The sequence below is a fragment of the Suillus subaureus genome, assembly GCF_016647635.1.
Source record: "Suillus subaureus strain MN1 chromosome Unknown BJ212scaffold_126, whole genome shotgun sequence".
Lineage (NCBI taxonomy): Eukaryota > Fungi > Basidiomycota > Agaricomycetes > Boletales > Suillaceae > Suillus > Suillus subaureus.
In genome coordinates, this window is record NW_024538682.1 from 15,686 (window position 1) to 34,114 (window position 18,429).

At 46.1% G+C, this 18,429-nt stretch overlaps 2 protein-coding genes across 2 annotated transcripts; one reads left to right on the forward strand and one right to left on the reverse strand.

The window, feature by feature from the left end:
- Positions 1 to 5,748: 5,748 nt before the first annotated feature.
- Positions 5,749 to 6,415, forward strand: BJ212DRAFT_1488138 (uncharacterized protein; the record flags this gene model as incomplete). Its single annotated transcript, XM_041341348.1, has 4 exons — positions 5,749 to 6,010; positions 6,078 to 6,182; positions 6,248 to 6,287; positions 6,340 to 6,415. The coding sequence occupies 4 exons, from the start codon at positions 5,749 to 5,751 to the stop codon at positions 6,413 to 6,415; spliced, it is 483 nt and encodes a 160-aa protein (XP_041185816.1).
- A 6,583-nt stretch (positions 6,416 to 12,998) lies between these two features.
- Positions 12,999 to 13,920, reverse strand: BJ212DRAFT_1305403 (uncharacterized protein; the record flags this gene model as incomplete). The annotated part of the gene is made up of 5 exons (XM_041333753.1): positions 12,999 to 13,256; positions 13,296 to 13,350; positions 13,683 to 13,711; positions 13,781 to 13,810; positions 13,903 to 13,920. 5 exons carry the CDS (start codon positions 13,918 to 13,920, stop codon positions 12,999 to 13,001), a joined length of 390 nt encoding a protein of 129 aa, XP_041185817.1.
- Between the last annotated feature and the right edge of the window lie 4,509 nt (positions 13,921 to 18,429).

The following is an 18,429-nucleotide window of genomic DNA, read 5'->3' on the forward strand; positions in this document are numbered from 1 at the left end:
AGGCCAAGCCCCTCTGAGTCAGTCTCTCTCTCCTTTGAGCATGGTTCTTAACTAGATACAGGACTGGGATATGAGAAGGTAGATATAGTCTGGAATCTGAGACAAGGTGAAGTTTGAATGTCTTGCTGGATGGAGTGTGCATAGGGTGGATGGGACAGGGGGGTATACATCAGGCTAGCAGTGGAGATCCGATGGTCCAGAGCTCAGGGGTAAATCCGGAGCAGAGTCAATCCTGCTGAGGTGTGGAGCACACAGTGGAAAGGGATCTGGGAATGAGTTGGATATGAAATGGGGTCTGGACATAGGCTCAGAAGGCGTGGGAATATGATGGAATGTGGGTCCAGATTGTGGGATATGACAGTCTTGAGTCTTTGAAATGCTGAATTTTTCAAGGTATTTCAAATGCATACTCAATGCATTCATGTCCCCACCCATCTATCAATCATATGTTTGGCTACCTCACACAGATAATCCAGTCCCTCTTGAGATACTCCAAAACTCCAAATACTATCCCTACTTCACTGATGCCATTGGTGCCATTGACAGTACTCACATCCCTTGTCACCCCAACAGCAAAGAGCATGATGCTGCATGCAATCGCAAGGGCATGTTAACTCAGAACTGCCTTGCTGCTTGTACATTCAACATGTCATTTCTCTACATCTTGAGTGGTTGGGAGGGATCAGCGGCTGATGCTCATGTGTACTACCATGCTCGGATCAAGGACTTCAACATTCCCACCAGAAAATACTATCTTGCTGACATGGGATTTGGAGCCTGTGATGAGTTACTTGTACCATATCGCAATGTGCACTATCACCTAGCTGAATGGGGCAGGGGCCATCTTGAGTAAGTTTCATTTCAATTGCCTCATTTTCATACTGACATCAAATTGTAGGCCTTGTAATCATAGGGAACTATTCAATCTATGTCACACCATGCTCTGGAATGTTATTGAGTGCATTTTTGGCATGCTCAAGAACCACTTCTGAATTCTTTCCCTCCACCCTTTCTATCCCATGAGCATCCAAGCTCATATCCCCCCTGCAGTGTGCCTAGTGCACAATGTCATCCAGGCCCATGACCTGGATGACATGATGGATTATTGCTAAGTTGAAAATGACAATGGTAATAGATATGCAGGGCCTGAGCATCACACTGGCATGCTCACTGAGGGTCCTCCCTCCAATGAGGCTCATACTCATGCCCATGACTGTTGCAATGCTATCATGTGCCAAATGTGGGCAGACTACAACAGGGTTTGCAGACATTGTCCCTCTTGATTGTGAGATAGGAATCAGCAATAGAAACATCAGTGCGAAAGTGCTCAATGATTGTGACCATCTCATGGTCCTCTAGACCCTCCTCCTCCTGCACCTGAAGGATAGCTTTCTGCTTGTGCAGAGGGATGGGATCTACGGAGTACAAGATACTGTGTGCTGTGCACTCTTCCAAGGCGGTTGTGGCATGATCAAAGGATGTGGTGAGACCCTTGGAGAGACCCTGTATCTCAGAGCCCACTTGCTGGACAGCCTCAGGCATGCTGATGTGTGCAGATTTGATGGACCAACCTGATGCCAATGGATTGATGATGGACTTGGAGGAATTGGGGGGGTGAATGAGTGCTCACAAGTTGTTGTTGTTGTTGTGGTCATCTTTGCGCTTCCCCTTCCACTTGCCCACCAAAATTAGCATGGTGGAAGATGCCCTCAGTGTTGAGGGAACAAAGGTAGGTTGGCTGGCAGGATTGAAGAAGGAGGGGGCCAGCATCATCAAGGTGTCACTGTCCTTATCAGAGGTTTCACTGGTGCCACTCTTGAGACTCTCCAGTGCTTGGGACTGCTCCTGTGTGTCAACTTCTTGGAAGCTGAATGTGTGGCTAGTCACACTCACACCTGCCTCTGAGTTAGGGCCATGTTGAAGCAGGGGGTGATATGTGTGACTGCCATATGCCTTTGACAGCAGGATGGCATTTATTTTCTCATATGGTAACCACCCCTTGTTTTTGAAGCTCTTCACAAGGGGGATTTTCTGGATGATGAAAAAGTTGGCAGGACTAGTAAAAACAGTAGATAGAACTTACTCTAACGAGATCTGCCCAAACAGACTTAGACTCAGGCATGATGTTGGCACCAAGCTCATAGCTCCATGAAATTCCAGAAAAGTTCACAACCCAGTTAACAACTGAATAGGTGGTACACATCTTGAATTGTTTTAGTAAGATAGGAGGACAGAGGGAGCGCCAAAAAAAATACCCTAGACCATTTCTGTTGACATGCCTCAGCTGTTTTCACCGCACCAATTGTGGTGGTGTGTGCTACATCAGTGGCAGCCTGTGTCCAAAATGTCTTGTCAAAATTGAGTCCATCACCCCCTTTTGCTTTATGGGTGGTGACATAGCTGAGGAGACATAACTCATCAGCACTTGACCAGTTACATCTTTCACCTCCCTGGCCCACTGATTCACCCTACTTCTTCTCATCTGTTGCTTTTTTTCACCATGGATGTATATGAAGGTAGGGAGAGGATACCACTGAATTTTGAGCAGGTATTAACTGTTAAGGTCATACTCAAGGCTAAACAGATCCTAAGGACTTCAGCCTCAGCTCATGTGCTGTGCCCCTTACTCAAGTATTGCCCCTTATTTCAGGAAGACAAGACTTAACATGTCCAGAGGGTTGGATGAGTGACATAGCAGATCCAGATGACTTCTGGATGCAGGATAAGTATCATAAGGCTAATCCAGATGAGTCCAGACTAGAAACTAACAATAGTGGACTGTTGTAGACAGAGGTGGATACAGATAGACCATAGGAATCAATCCTAAGTCTCAGAGGGTGACAAGAGTAGAGATACTCAGGTCTGGAGGACAGGAATGAGCAGAACTAAGTTGATATTTGAACTGGGGTGTTACAGAGATTTACAGGAGGTTATATACTATAGGTATCTAATGGAATGATCAATCAGCAGGGTCCAAGGCTATGTATGAAGCATATGGATAGTCTATTGGTAAGTAGAAATGGATCACAAATAATGAAATGGAAATGAAGCATAGGTAACAGATCAGTGAGCAGGATGGATATACAGATAACCGAAATACCAGAGTCAGGGGATTTGTCATATCCCACAATCTGGACCCACATTCCATCATATTCCCACGCCTTCTGAGCCTATGTATGGACCCCATATTCAACTCATTGCCAGATCCCCTTCTGCTGTGTGCTCCACACCTCAGTAGGATTGACTCTGCTCTGGATTCACCTCTGAGCTCCAGACCTCTGGATCCTCACTGCTAGCCTGATCCGTACCACCCTATCCTGTCCACCCTATGTGCACTCCATCCAGCAAGACATCCAGACTTCACCTCATCTCAGATTCTGGACTATATCCACCTTCTCATATCCCAGTCCTGTATCTACCTTGTCTTCTGGATCCCCAGATCTCTGGGCCTCCAGATATTAACTCCGGACCTATTCCCACCCTCTGTCTGATATCCTGCACCTATCCCCATTTAGGCATCTCTGCCTTTCCAGCTTTCAGTTACCTCCTGTTCCATCTTGCTGATTGATCCTTGTATGAATCTTCACCTCCAAGTTCATTTACTTATGTTCCATCTTACTTACTAATGTGTTTCCACATGCTTGTACATAGCCTTGCTCCTTTGCTTACTAATCCTCTCAGATAGTCTCCAGTATATAACCCCTGTAGATACTCCTGTAGTTTCCTCAGTTTGAATATCAACTTAGTTCTGCTCATTCCTGTCCTCCGGACCTGAGTATCTCTACTCTCATCACCCTCTGAGACTTGAGATTGATTCCTATAGTCTATCCACATCCACCTCTGTCTACAACAGCCACTACTGCTAGTTTCTAGTCTGGACTCATCTGGATTAGCCTTACGATACTTACCCCACATCTGGAAGTCATCTGGATCCACTACACTACCTGTCTGACCCTCCAGATGTGTTAGTCTTGCCTTCCTGAAATAAGGGGCAATACTCGAGTAAGGGGCACAGCACATGAGCTAAGGCTGAAGCCCTTCGGATCCAGTTAGCCCTTGAGCATGACCTTAACAGAATTACTGAAAGGAGACAAGTGCTAGTTGTGGATTTAGATGAATTGTGGACTGGACCGGACAAGTGGGCAGATTGGATGATGAGATGTTGGAGGGGGATAAGATGTGGATTGGATCTGAGATCTGGATATGCGGATATGACATTAACCCTGGACCTTGAAGATCTAGTCTGAGTTCAAGTTGCTAGCATGTTGACTGTTCATTATCTCTTGATTATTGATTGTCACACTGATGTCACACAGAGCTTAGATGACAAAGCAAATCTAGAAGCAAATTTCTCAGGTCAAGTTGGCCTAAATTTCATGGCCAAACAGACTCTAAGGCAGTGTCATATCCCATATGCCAGACATAGATCCCATCATATTCCCACGCTTTCCGGACCTATTTCCAGACCCCATATCCAACTCATTCCTGGATCCCCTATCCTGTCCACCCTATGCACATTCTGTCCAGCAAGACATCCAGACTTTACCTCCTCTTGGATTCCAGACTATGTACATCTACCACCTCACATATCTCAGTCCTGTTTCCACCCTGCCTTCTGGATCCCCAGATCCCCAGATATTAACTGTACTATCTCTGGACCATTCCCACCCTCCATCTGAGATCCTGCGCCTATCCCCATTTAGGCATTTCCGCCTTTCCGGTTCTCAGTTATCTCTGTTTCCATCTTGCTGATTGATCCTTGTACTAGTTTCATCTCCAAGTTCATTTATTTATGTTCCATCTTACTTACCAATGTGTTTTCACATGCTCGTACATAGCCTTACTCCTTTGCTTACTGATCCTCTCGGATAGCCTCTAGTATATAACCCCTGTACAACTACAGTAGAGTCCTTAGTCTGAATATCATCTTAGATCCTGTTCATCACCTTAGATCTGCCCAATCATCTTCTGGACTTCAGTCTGTCTGAGTCTTGTCCTTTTCTGTGAGGCCTAGGGAAGGATTCCCTAGGCCAGAATTCCAGACCTTTGGATTTGTCCCCTATGTCTCTGTCCCAAGTCTAGGGATTGCTTCCCTAGGCTAGAGTCTTGCCTTTCCAGCACTTACCCTCTTTCTGGACTTAGGTCCACTTCCTGTCCCTCCAACTCTACCTTAGGGTAGTCTACCTCTGTTTGCTTCTACATCAGACTTTGTCCGATGTAGCCCCTATTCCTTCCGGACCTCCGGACCTCCTGTCCTCTGTACCTCTGGATGTCCTGTCCCTCATACCTCCAGGCATCCTGTCCTTTGGACATTCTGCCCTCCATACCTTCGGACGTTCCATCTTCCATACCTCCGGACCTCCTGTCCTCCATACTCCAGACCTCTGGACATCCTGTCCTCCTGTCCTCTGGACCTCCTATCCTTCCATCCTCCAGACTTTGTCAGACCATCATCAGACTTCCTCTGAAATGAAGGGCACATACTCTGGTAAGGGGCACAGTGTACAAGCTGAGGCCAAGCCCCTCTGAGTCAGTCTCTCTCTCCTTTGAGCATGGTTCTTAATACAATGTCCCACAAAAAAGTCCAGTTCCTTAATGTTGAGTAACAGTTGAGTAATTGTTGACCCAAAGGTACCATCACCTTCTTAAGTTCTCACACCCACTGGACCACCTTCTTCCACTCATCCCTCCTCACCATGCTCCCTTGAGGACTCAACACATCCTGGGCTGCGAAAGTCACAGCCCACAATGCTCCCATATCAAGAATTTTGCCCAATGGTTCAGTACTTGCTGAGTTATGCCCTCATCTCTGTCCTTCTTGGTCTTCAAGGAGGCTGGGATGTGATCCACTCACATCTTTTTTCTATTGCAACTCCTGACCTCCATCTTTTGTCATCCTACTCTACAGACCCACAGCTGGCTCCTGTACCACTTTTTGGTCTCCCGGGCCAAAACTGCTTGACCTATACCCAGGAACTTCAGTCTGGGTGGCTTAGAGAGGGAGAGGGAGGTAATTCACTCACATCTTTGTTCTATCACAACTCCTGACCTCCATCTTTTGTCCTCCTACTCTATAGACATACAGCTCACTCCCACACTACTTTCTTCGCCTCCCAGGTCAAAACCACATGACTTATGCCTTCAACTTCAGTCTGTGTGGTTTAGAGAGAGAGGAGGAGAAGGTCCACCCATAACTTTTATTGGCTCACACCCCCTGATTTCAACCTTTCATCATCATATTCTACAGACCCACAGCTCACTCCTGCTCCTCTTTGTTTACCTCCTAGGTCAGAACTGCATGACTCATGTCTTAAACTTCACTCACCCTACCTTAGACAGGGAGGGGGAGAAGATCTGCCCAAAACTTTTTTTCCTCACACCTCTTGACCTCTGGCTTTTAGGACTTATTGAATAATACTTAACTACTTGCTCTAACTGCAACTCATAAAGGTTGCTCATACAGCTATTGGTGTTCTCTGTTAAGCTCATGTGCTCAAGGGGGTCGGATCACAAGGGCTTGGCCTCAGCTCGTATGCTGTGCCCCTTTCCTGAGTATGTGCCCTTAATTTCTGGGGGCTAGAACAGTCATCCGGAGTTTCCAGGATTTGACTAGGGCAGATAACGGATGTCCAGATCTGAAACGTGAGATAAATCTGACAGACGTCCGGATGTTACCTGGGCAAGCAGATAAGACTAATCCGGATGGAGTCTGGACTAGAAACTAACGGAGGATGGGACCCTGACTCCTTCAATTGAAGTCAGCATTTGGTATGCTGAGACATGGCTGAGTGACCTTATATGTCAGAATGATTGTCAGGCGCTCGAGTTCAAGGGTTATGGAAAGAATTTCATCACAAGTCATTGTTTCAGCCCAGATGCATTCATGCAGATGGCTTTTCAGGTGGCGTACTTTGAACTTTATGGTCAGGATTGTCATATCTGCATATCCAGATCTCAGATCCGATCCTTATCTTATCTCTGATCCTATCCACATCTTATCCCCCTCCAACATCTCGTCATTCAATCTGTCCACTCGTCTGGTCTGGTCCACAACTCATCCCAATCCACAACTAGCACTCATTTCCTTTTGGTAATCCCCTAACTCCAGTATTTCAGTTATCAGTATATCTGTCCTGCTCACTGATCCATTACCTATGCTTCATTTCCATTTCATTATTTGTGATCCGTTTCTATTTACCAATAGACCATCCATATGCTTCATACATAGCCTCGGACCCTGCTGATTGATCATTCTGTTAGATACCTATAGTATATAACCTCCTGTAACTCTCTGTAACACCTCAGTTCAAATATCAACTTAGTTCTGCTCATTCCTGTCCTCTGGACCTGAGTATCTCTACTCTTGTCACCCTCCGAGACTTAGGATTGATGTCATATGCCATTCTGGACTCTCAACTCTAAATCTGCTTCTCTGGATATCTGGATCCAAGATCCAGATCTCAAATGATCTGATCTATCTTTATCTCCCTTCCGGAATCCAAACCCTATATCAGCGCCCAACCCCATTTAGACTGCCCCTGTCTCTGGACTCTGGTTAACCATATTTCCCTTCTGATTACTGATCCATTACATACATTTCATTTCTGGTGTTCATTATTTGTGATCTGTCCTACTTACTAATAGACTTTGCATATGCTTCATACATAGCCTTTGTGTTTGCTGACTGTTTCCTATATGATACCTACAGTATATAAACCTCCTGTAACTCTCGGAAATACTTCAGTTCAAATATCATCTTAGCTCCTGCTCATTCCTGTGTCCTCTGGACTCAAGCCAAGTCTCTTGTCATATTCCAAGTCTTAGGATTGCATCCTAGACTACATCTCTGGCTCTACCTTAGGGTAGTCTATTCTCTGTTAGTTTCTAGTCTGGACTTTGTCCAGATTAGTCTTATCCGCTTGTCCAGGTAACATCCAGACATCCATCGGATTCACCTCACATTTCAGATCCAGACGTCTGTTGTCTGCCCTAGGTCAAATCCTGGAAACTCCGGACAACTGCTCTAGCCCCTGGAAGTTAAGGGCACATACTTGGGAAAGGGGCACGGCGTATGAGCTGAGGCCAAGCCCTTGTGATCCAACCCCCTTGAGCATGTGACCTTAACGCTGCCAAGCTTTCAAGAATCACACTGATATCAGTACTCAGCTCCTGAGCACTTCCTGCATTCCTCTGGAACTCTCCCACACTCCTCTGGACATTTCCTGCACTCCTCTGGAAGTCCTCTAGCACTCCACCAGAGTAGCCAGCCTCCAGAAGTCCTCCAGACTCTGTCAGACCATCATCAGACCTCATCTGAAATGAAGGGCCCATACTCAGGTAAGGGGCACAGTGTATGAGCTGTGCCATTAGCAACAGTTAGAGATCAGAAGAAATCTCCCAACTCTTTGGGTTTTGAATTGACAATTGTGAAATGATGTCTGGTGACTGAAGTTTCCTGTGGTCTAGTATTAGCTGCACAATTTCTGCACCCTGGTGCACAGTGTCAATTGAGTCCAATGAGAGAGAAAAAGAAAGTACACACAGATGGTCCAAACAATTGCTCCACCAGAAGTGAGAATTTAGGGCAGGTATGAGAACAGAAGGAGTCAGAGATAAAGGATGCGTAAGCGATAGCAAGAATAGACCATCTAGCAACAGCAACAGTGATTGCGATGTAATACAAGGTATGAGTCAGAGATAGGTCTAGCAGCAGCATATGCAGCTCGTGACATAATACACAGTAATGAAGGGAAAATGAATAGGAGCATGCAGGTCCCTTCTTACAAGTGACTTGTGCCTGTATCTCAGGAGGAGGAAAGTTGTTGGACCATTCTTCGGCTGTTTCCTTTGCCTTCTCCAACTCATTGTTGGACAATTCAGCCATGACTCTCTTCACAGCCGCCTGATAATGCTTGAACATACCAGGACCTCCTGGCTTTGCCCTGGACTTGTCCTCGATCCTCTTTAGCACCTCTTCCCGGTTCCACTGGTAGATCACCATCCTAGGGGTCCATTCCTCCCATATTTTATCATGTCCTTCCTTTCCTTCTTGTTCCTGTTGTTGAACAACCAAGTCTTGTATATCTGAGCATTGATGGAAGAATAAGATATTAAAATTTTAGTTTTTCAACACAGCAAGGATGAATCACCTGCTTCCTCTTCTTCCATTGTGCTTGGTCGACCTTAGGAGCAAATAACCTAGCAGCCCTAGCTATGGCAGTGAAAACTGCTCACCTCTCTTTCTGTTTTGCCAAAGTCCACTCAGGAAGGTAGGTCTTCAACTCCGAAATTTCATTTTCCATGAGCTTCTGTGTCTGTGGTTGACATGCCCTATGTCTTCCAGAAGTCAACTGAGTGGAGTGAATCAGGACAGCTGCTATGTCCAATATGCGTTGAATTTTATTGAAGGCATTGGTCGGATCAATGGTGAGATCATGGAGACCCTATGGTTGCATCTCAACCTGATTTCCCCTGCTGCTCGGGGAATGTCATCCCTGCATCAAAAGGAATCCCCGAATACCAAATACCAAATACCGAGTCCCTGTCATATCCGCATATCCAGATCTCAGATCCGACCCTTATCTCATCTCAGATCCACATCTTATCTCCGATCCTATCCACATCTTATCTCCACAACCAGCGCTTGTCTCCTTTCAGTAACCCCCTAACTCCGGTATTTCAGTTATCTGTATATCATAGCCTTGGACTCTGCTGATTGATCATTCTGTTAGATACCTATAGTATATAACCTCCTGTAACTTTCTGTAGTACCTCAGTTCGAATATCATCTTAGTTCTACTCATTCCTGTCCTCCGGACTTGAGTATCTCTACTCTCATCACCCTCCGAGACTTGGGATTGATTCCTATAGTCTATCCGTATCCACCTCTGTCTCCAATGGTCCATTACTGTTAGTTTCTAGTCTGGACTCATCTGGATTAGCCCTACAATACCTATCCCGCATCTGGAAGTCATCTGGACCCGTTATGATACTCGTCTGACCTTCCAGACGCGTTAGTCTTGCCTTCCTGAAATAAGGGGCACAGCGCATGAGCTGAGGCCGAAGCCCTTCAGATCCAGTTATCCCTTGAGTATGACCTTAACAGATCTCCCTGAAGGACACTGGGCATAATGAAGAGAGAGAGGAGAAGTTGCTTGAGAGGTTTCTCCCCTTTGCACATTCTGCCTTGATGTAAGCTTTAGAAACACAACTCTGAAAAGTATATGCAGCTCCTTCCAACATGCCAATTTGTTTCTCATAGAATCCAGTAGTGAAATGAGCTGTGGTCAGTAAATATAGCACACCATGATCCTTCAGTTTACCAATATACTGGGGAAAGTTCATGGTAGGGTAGTGAGAGTAGGCACTGGTGAGGATGTCCTTAATATCTCGCAGTGGTTCGTCATCACTTAATTCATTGTCACTCTCCATGTGAAGGGCATACATCCACTTGAGTGGGGGAGGAAGAGTAGTAGGGTGTCCTTGTCATCTTGAAAGTGTTCCATCAGAGATTGCCATGTCATTGACAGAGGATGAGAGATGAATATGATTGTGGATTTGAATGGGAGACATGACCTCGGTGGGCACTCTCTGGAGTGATGATGCGGAGCATTCCTTATGTGACTTCCAAATTTCATCACAATAGACAGTGCTGGGTAGTGTGACACATGCATTGTCAGGATCTTGAGTCTGGTGCTATGATCATTCAATGAACATCATTAACATGCTTTGCAGCAGGCAAAAGAGTATGCACATACCAAGTATTTGGCCCACTCCTGCAGGTCCTGTGTACACAGTGGATAGTGTGGAGCATTTAGCTGTGTGACATCAACCCAACAGAAGGTATTATCTCCTGGATGCTCCAAGCACCGCAACTTGTTCTTGACATTGTTGAACTCTTTTGTATACAGTAAGTGTGATGACTGCTTCTGCTCGCTTATAGAAGATAATGTGGTGGCCTTTCATTGTGATAGTTTTTCTTTCAGTGCGGGTGCCTGCAATGTCATGATGGTCATGTCCCACAAACCACTTGCAGGTATCAAAAATGACATGTACAGTATTGAGAATTTCAATCACAACTTTTTTCTTTCTCCTCCCAGAGCTGCTGTGCTCCTCCCTTGTGGCCTTGAAGGCGCTATTGATATCATGTGCAGTCAAAAGCCAATGGGGTGGGTCCATGTGGTGTGCGGTAGATAAGCACCAGCCCAAGTGTTCATACAGCTCTGGAACATCCATCATAGCTTTGATGGAGTCAAATATATCTCACCGAGAATCTGATTTGGAGTGTGATCTGTCCATGTATGTGACTGATTTGATTTTGTCCAAGGTATGCAATGGCACTCTAAATTCGACTAGAACAACTCTACTGTGAGCATTCTGACTTGAGTCACTAGTATGCACATGCTCAACTTACCTTTCTCAAGCTCAGGAGCCTGGTACCATTGTGCAGTAGCTGTTTCCACCATGACTTTGGAGTGGTCAGTGATTCCAAGTCCTTCATAAAAATGCTGAACAGTGTTTGTGCAGTTTAAGTCTTTGTTGTTGACATCAGGTAGGCTTGGACAGACTCTACCAAGTAGAAATGCAGCAGTTTGCACACAAGTGTGCTGACAAGCAGATGTTGAACTTGCTACTGCCTGACTGCTAGCATGACTCAGAGAGCAAGTCATTGAAAGTGCAAAAACTGACCACTCATTTTCAACACACATGACTTTTAAGTGACTCTGTAGAAGTGGCGAATCAAGTCCAAAGTCAGACTTGATCACAAAAAACCACTAAACTTTGGTGCTTTGAATACCATGACAGCATGGCTTGCACAAAAGAGGCTTGAAAAATGATTGAGATACTTGCAGAAAGTAAGTATGTACTGTATGTAGCATCAGCCGGATTGGGCTAATGAAATATCTTTGTTTATTGCAACCATATAGGGCAGGTAATTTTGGGATGGTGATTTCGCCATTCTTCCTCCCCATGGCAATGATACAAATGCATAGAGCACAATTTATCTAAGGTGTGTGCATGCGCGAGGGGGAGGGGTGTTAAGGTCGTGTGCTCGAGGGGGTCGGATCACAAGGGCTTGGCCTCAGCTCGTATGCTGTGCCCCTTTCCTGAGTATGTGCCCTTAATTTCCGGGGGCTAGAACAAGACTAATCCGGACGAAATCCGGACTAGAAACTAACAGAGGATGGACTACCCTGAGGTAGAGTCGGAAATGTAGTCTAGGATGCAATCCTAAGACTCAGAATATGACAAGAGACTTATCTCGAGTCTGGAGGACACAGGAATGAGCAGGAACTGAGATGATATTCGAACTGGAGTATTTCCGAGAGTTACAGGAGGTTTATATACTGTAGGTATCATATAGGAAACAGTCAGCAAACATAAAGGCTATGTATGAAGCATATGCAGAGTCTATTAGTAAGTGGGATGGATCACAAATAATGAACACCAGAAATGAAATGTATGTAACAGATCAATAATCAAAAGGGAAACATGGTTAACTGAAGTCCGGAGACAGGGGCAGTCTAAATGGGGTTGAGCGCTGATATAGGGTTTGGATTCCGGAAGGGAGATAAAGATAGATCAGATCATTTGAGATCTGGATCTCGGATCCGGATATCCAGAGAAGCAGATTTAGAGTTGAGAGTCTGGAATGGCATATGACAAGGGGGGTGTCATGTGCATTGGTGACAGTCCAGTAGTTCTTCTCAATAACACTCAGTGTTGTGACAGTGAAGGCAGGAGGCAAGCTGCTGTCTCCATTGAGGAAGACATTGATATTGGAGCATTCTGACTACTTGGTGTCAATGGGTGCATGTATAGCATCCTTGTGACATGAGTCCATTTGGTGTAAGTAGATTCCTTGCAATGAGAGGTCCAATTGAATGGGGTTCTCCTAGATATCATTTGCGATATCTTCATCAGTCTCTCAAAAGTCATATTCAAAGAAAATAACTTCTGGCTCACAAGGCACATATGTCCTAGCATACTGAATACAATCAATATGCATTTTCACCCTTTAGATACAGTTGCATTTTGCCTTTGACTTGTTCCAAAAAGAGCTCAAGGATCTGCTGCATGAAGCTGATGAGTCGAGCAGTAACATCATCCTCATTCTGTGCATTTGGGACACCTTGGGAAAATCCTGTTCCAAGCCTACAGGTTGCTGCACTGAAAGGATGAAGGAGAGGCTGGTCTAGCTCTATTGATTCACTGTTGGTTTGACCTGATCCCAGGACCCACTGAGCAGCTTCAAACTTTGTTCAATGAGTCTCACTGTCAAAAACAAGGCTTACTGCATTCTCTTGCAGCAAACCTTCAAAGGAGGAGCAGCCAGGGCCACCATTCATCCTGTGGATATAATGTGTCAGGCCAGCAGCAAACGACATACCACTTCTAATGACACACCAAAAAATATCATTATCAAGACTCCTTTAGGGCTGGGAGGAAAAAACCAGAAAAGAACATGCATAGACTACTAACCCTGGTGATAAATGTAACCATGGTGCTCAAAGATTACAGTTATGTCGGTGGCATGCTGCTGCAACTGGTGATGATCCTCTGTGCCTTGAAGATGGAGATGGAGATGGGAAGGAGGAGGAGGAGGAGGAGGAGGAGGCAGAGGTGTTACAATAACATCTGCTTGTTTAGCCCCTATTCATTTTCCTCCCTCACACACTCACTGGACTCCTTCCTCTTCAGGCAATTGCCCCTTTTCTCTTGATCATTCACCAACCATTCTGTCAGTTGTACCTTATCTTTGGTTCATCCAATGACTCACCGACCCTACGCCCTTACCACCCAACCAGTACTTCTTACTTACTATAGTATTCTGACTCATCATGACTTGCCATGACTCATGTCCCCTTTACCCTTACTGCTCAACTGGTACTTTCTACTTACTTTGGTATCTTGACTCATTGTGACTCATTCACCCTCTACCCTTACCACTAATATGGCAGACCTGCCCTTATCCCTTCCAATGGTATATATACCTTATGGGTAGCACTTGTATTCTCTAACTTGAATCTACTTGGTTCATACTGCCTACTCTTTGAGCCCTAAGCAAGCTCTCCTCTTTAGCAGGTACTTTCATTGGAGCTTGTCACTGCCAATGTCTCTAGCCTTGTGAAGAGAACAATTGATGACTCACTGTCATTGTTAAGAACCATGCTCAAAGGAGAGAGAGACTGACTCAGAGGGGCTTGGCCTCAGCTTGTACGCTGTGCCCCTTACCCGAGTATGTGCCCTTCATTTCAGAGGAAGTCTGATGATGGTCCAACAAAGTCCGGAGGACTTCCGGAGGCTGGCTACTCTGGTGGAGAGTGCGGGAAGACTTCCAGAGGAGCGCAGGAAATGTCCGGAAGAGCGCGGGAGAGTTCTGGAGGAATGCAGGAAATGCTCAGGAGAGTTCCCACTGCAAGGTAATACTTCTACAGGAAAACAGGATGGAAGGATAGGATGTCCAGAGGTCTGGAGTATGGAGGACAGGAGGTCTGGAGGTATGGAGGACAGAACATCCAAAGGTACGGAGGGCGGAACATCCGAAGGACAGGATGCCTGGAGGTATGAGGGACAGGAGGTCTGGAGGTACAGAAGACAGGAGGTCCAGAGGTCCAGAAGGAATAGGGGCTACATCGGACGAAGTCCAATGCAGAAGCACACAGAGGTAGACTACCCTAAGGTAGAGTCAGAGGGACAGGAAGTGGACCTAAGTCTGGAAAGAGGGTAAGTGCCAGAAAGGCAAGACTCTAGAGCTCAGGATGCTCCCTGCACTCGTTGTGTCAATAAGAGTAAGGTGTGCTCCTGGGAGGATGCTAAGTCTAATGCACTGGTGAGATATTCCTTGTCTCAGACGTCCAGAACTGGGTGTACTGATATCCAGATAGATCAAGTCTTGCGACATCTGCAGGATAGATAGGGCCTCCTGTCCCAGAAGTGCGGACAAGCCCAGGGAACCGAGGCAGAAGAGGCAGCACACTGTGGTGACTCCATCTCAGAAATCCAAGGGTAAGAGACATCAGAGGAGCCCTACCCCTGAGGAACCAGAAGTGGAAGAAGCCTCCAATCTACAGACCGGAATAGAGATGGATGAGGGGAGTGTGGAGTATGATGACCAGGCCTGGGTTGCTGCTGCCAACAGCATAGTAGTGGAACTGGCCCAGACCAATGGGCTTCTCCAGGAGAGTATTGGAGCTGTGGAAGGGAGTAGGTTAGTGATGGAGTGGATGAATACTAACATGGAGGACTTCATCCAGCAGCAGAGGGACTTCCAGTCCATCCTCCTGGAGGGGATCCGGAATGGATTCTGGATTGTGGATGCCTCTACTCCAGATGATGCTGACAAGGATGTTGAGGAGGAGGCTAGAGGATCCAGAAATTGGACCAGGTTTGTCTGGATATGAAGAGTGAAATACTGAAACTAGGTCCAATGCATTTCCAAGTTCCGTGGCTAGTAACCAGGACATCTCTTCATCTGTCCCTTCATATCCAGACTACCAGACGAGGTAGAGAAGCTGACATTGTTGTCTCTGGTGGTCCAACTTAGAGTCTAGGATTTTGGATATCTCATATTCTGGTTCTCCATTGACTTCTATTGGAGGTGGGGGTGGTTGGATACGATTAGGGATGGTGTTTGGAACTGCAGGTTCTAGTTGGGAGACATGGAAGACCAGATGTACTGAGCGCATGGATTCTGGGAGTTGGATGGTGAAGGAATGCGATCCGGGACAGGATATAATGTCAAAAGGACCTAAGTTCTTTTCTGAGAGCTTCTTGGAAGGGTGAGTGGAACAGAAGTACTTTGCTTTGACAAAGACTTGGTCTCCAACCTTGAAGTCTGGGGCTGGTATCCGCCTTGCATCCGCAGGTCCTTGATAATGTTCTTGTGCGTGGGTCATTTCTTCTCGGAGGAATTGGTGAAGCTCATTGAAGTCTATGGCATACTCCTGTGCACAGACAGAGGAAAGGTCACATTCCAGGTGGATGGATATGTTTGGATGGTGTCCCTTGTTGGCGAAGAAGGGCAAGACTCCAGTGGTAGCACTCAGAGCGTTGTTGTATGCAAATTCAGCCAAGGGGAGTAGTTCCGACCAGTTATCCTGCTGATAGTTACAGTAGATCCGGAGGTATTGTTCTAGGGTTTGATTGGCACACTCAGTTTGTCTGTCCCCTTCCAGATGATATCCAGATGTGAAGTAGAGGATCATATCTAATGCTTTTCCTAAGGACCGGAAGAAGTGGGATATGAACTCTGTTCCCCGGTCCGAGGTTACATGGGATGGAACACTGTGCTTGGAGAACACATGGAGTAGGAACAAGTGAGCAAGGTCCAGAGAGGTGATAGTATCATGGGTTGGAATGAATATTGCCTGCTTGGATAGACAATCTATGATGATGAGGATGGCTGTGAAGCCAGAGGAGTCTGGAAATTGCTCAATGAAATCCATGGAGATGGAGTTCCAAGGCTTGTCCAGAACAGGGAGTTGTTTGAGCAATCCATATGGCTTATGTCTCAGAACCTTGGCTCAGGTGCAGGTGGTGCATGATTTAACATAGTCTTTGACATAGGTGTGTATTCCAGGCCAGGTATATTCACGTCGGATGAGTTCTAACGTCCAGTTCTGGCCAAAGTGTCCAGACAGGGGATGGTCATGTGTGTTCCGGAGGATGCGAAGTCAAAGGTCATTGGAATCAGGGACATATACACGATTGTCACAATGGAGGAAACCACTATCGTCTGTGGTCCATCTGGGATCCAGAGGACTGGACATTCAAGCAGACATGATAAGGTCATTAGGGAAAGTGGATAGGATATCGTTTCGTAGTTGGTCAACATCCATGAGTACAGCTGCTTGGAGCACCAGATATGCTAAGGTTGAAGCTTGTAGGGACAAAGCTAACTGTTTGGATGTGAACACCGGACAGAAGTTATGAGGGTTAACTTGAGCATAGTCCTTATCCCCCTCTTTGGGGTAGACGTCCCAGTGTCTAGTGAGGGAATCCAGTTTTGCTCCAAGTTTTCTGGGATGGAAACAGATGATGAGATTGAATTGGTAGAGGAACTCCGACCAACATGCCTGATGGCAAGAGAGGAGTTTGGTGGTTGCGAAGTACTCAAGGTTCTTGTGGTCCATGACAACATCAATAGGCTTGGATGAGCCTTCTAGGTAGTGTCACCAGGTCCGGAAAGCTTCATATATGGCTAGGAGTTCCTTGTCGTGGGTATCATAGTTGAGTTCCGGAGCGGACAGGGTTCTAGAACAGAACACTACTGGATGAAGCTCTGAGTCTGGACATACAATGGACAGTATTCCAGTGATAGCATAATCAGAGGCATTGGTCTTAATGACAATAGGAACATTCGGGATCCAGTGCATAAGCACCGGAGTGGATGTGAAGGCTTTCTTGAGTGTGTCATATCCCATATGCCAGATATAGATCCCATCATATTCCCATGGTTTCTGGACCTATTTCTGGACCCCATATCCGACTCATTCCTGGATCCCCTATCCTGCCCACCCTATGCACATTCCATCCAGCAAGACATCTGGACTTTACCTCCTCTTGGATTCCAGACTACATCCACCACCTCACATATCTCAGTCCTGTTTTCTGCCCTGCCTTCCAGATCCCCAGATCTCTGGACCTCCGGATATTAACTGTACTATCTCCAGACCTATTCCCACCCTCCATCCTGGATCCTGCGCCTATCCCCATTTAGGCATCTCTGCATTTCCGGTTCTCGGTTATCTCTGTTTCCGTCTTGCTGATTGATCCTTGTACTAGTTTCATCTCCGAGTTCATTTACTTATGTTCCGTCTTACTTACCAATGTGTTTCCTCATGCTCGTACATAGCCTTACTCCTTTGCTTACTGATCCTCTCGGATAGCCTCTAGTATATAACCCCTGTACAACTACAGTAGAGTCCTCAGTCTGAATATCATCTTAGTTCCTGTTCTCTCATCTTAGATCCTGTTCTACTTGCCAATCATCTTCTGGACTTCAGTCCATCTGAGTTTGTCCTTTTCCATAAGGCCTAGGGATGGATTCCCTAGGCCGGAATTCCAGACCTTCATATTTGTCCCCTATGTCTCCGTCCCAAGTCTAGGGATTGCTTCCCTAGTCTAGAGTCTTGCCTTTCTGGCACTTACCCTCTTTCCAGACTTAGATCCACTTCCTGTCCCTCCGACTCTACCTTAGGGTAGTCTACCTCTGCTTGCTTCTGCATTGGACTTCATCCAATGTAGCCCCTATTCCTTCTGGACCTCTGGACCTCCAGGCTGTTAAGGTCGCGTGCTCGAGGAGGGTTGGATCACAAGGGCTTGGCCTCAGCTCGTACGTTGTGCCCCTTTCCCAAGTATGTGCCCTTAATTTCTGGGGGCTAGAACAGTCGTCCGGATTTTCCGGGATTTGACTAGGGCAGATAA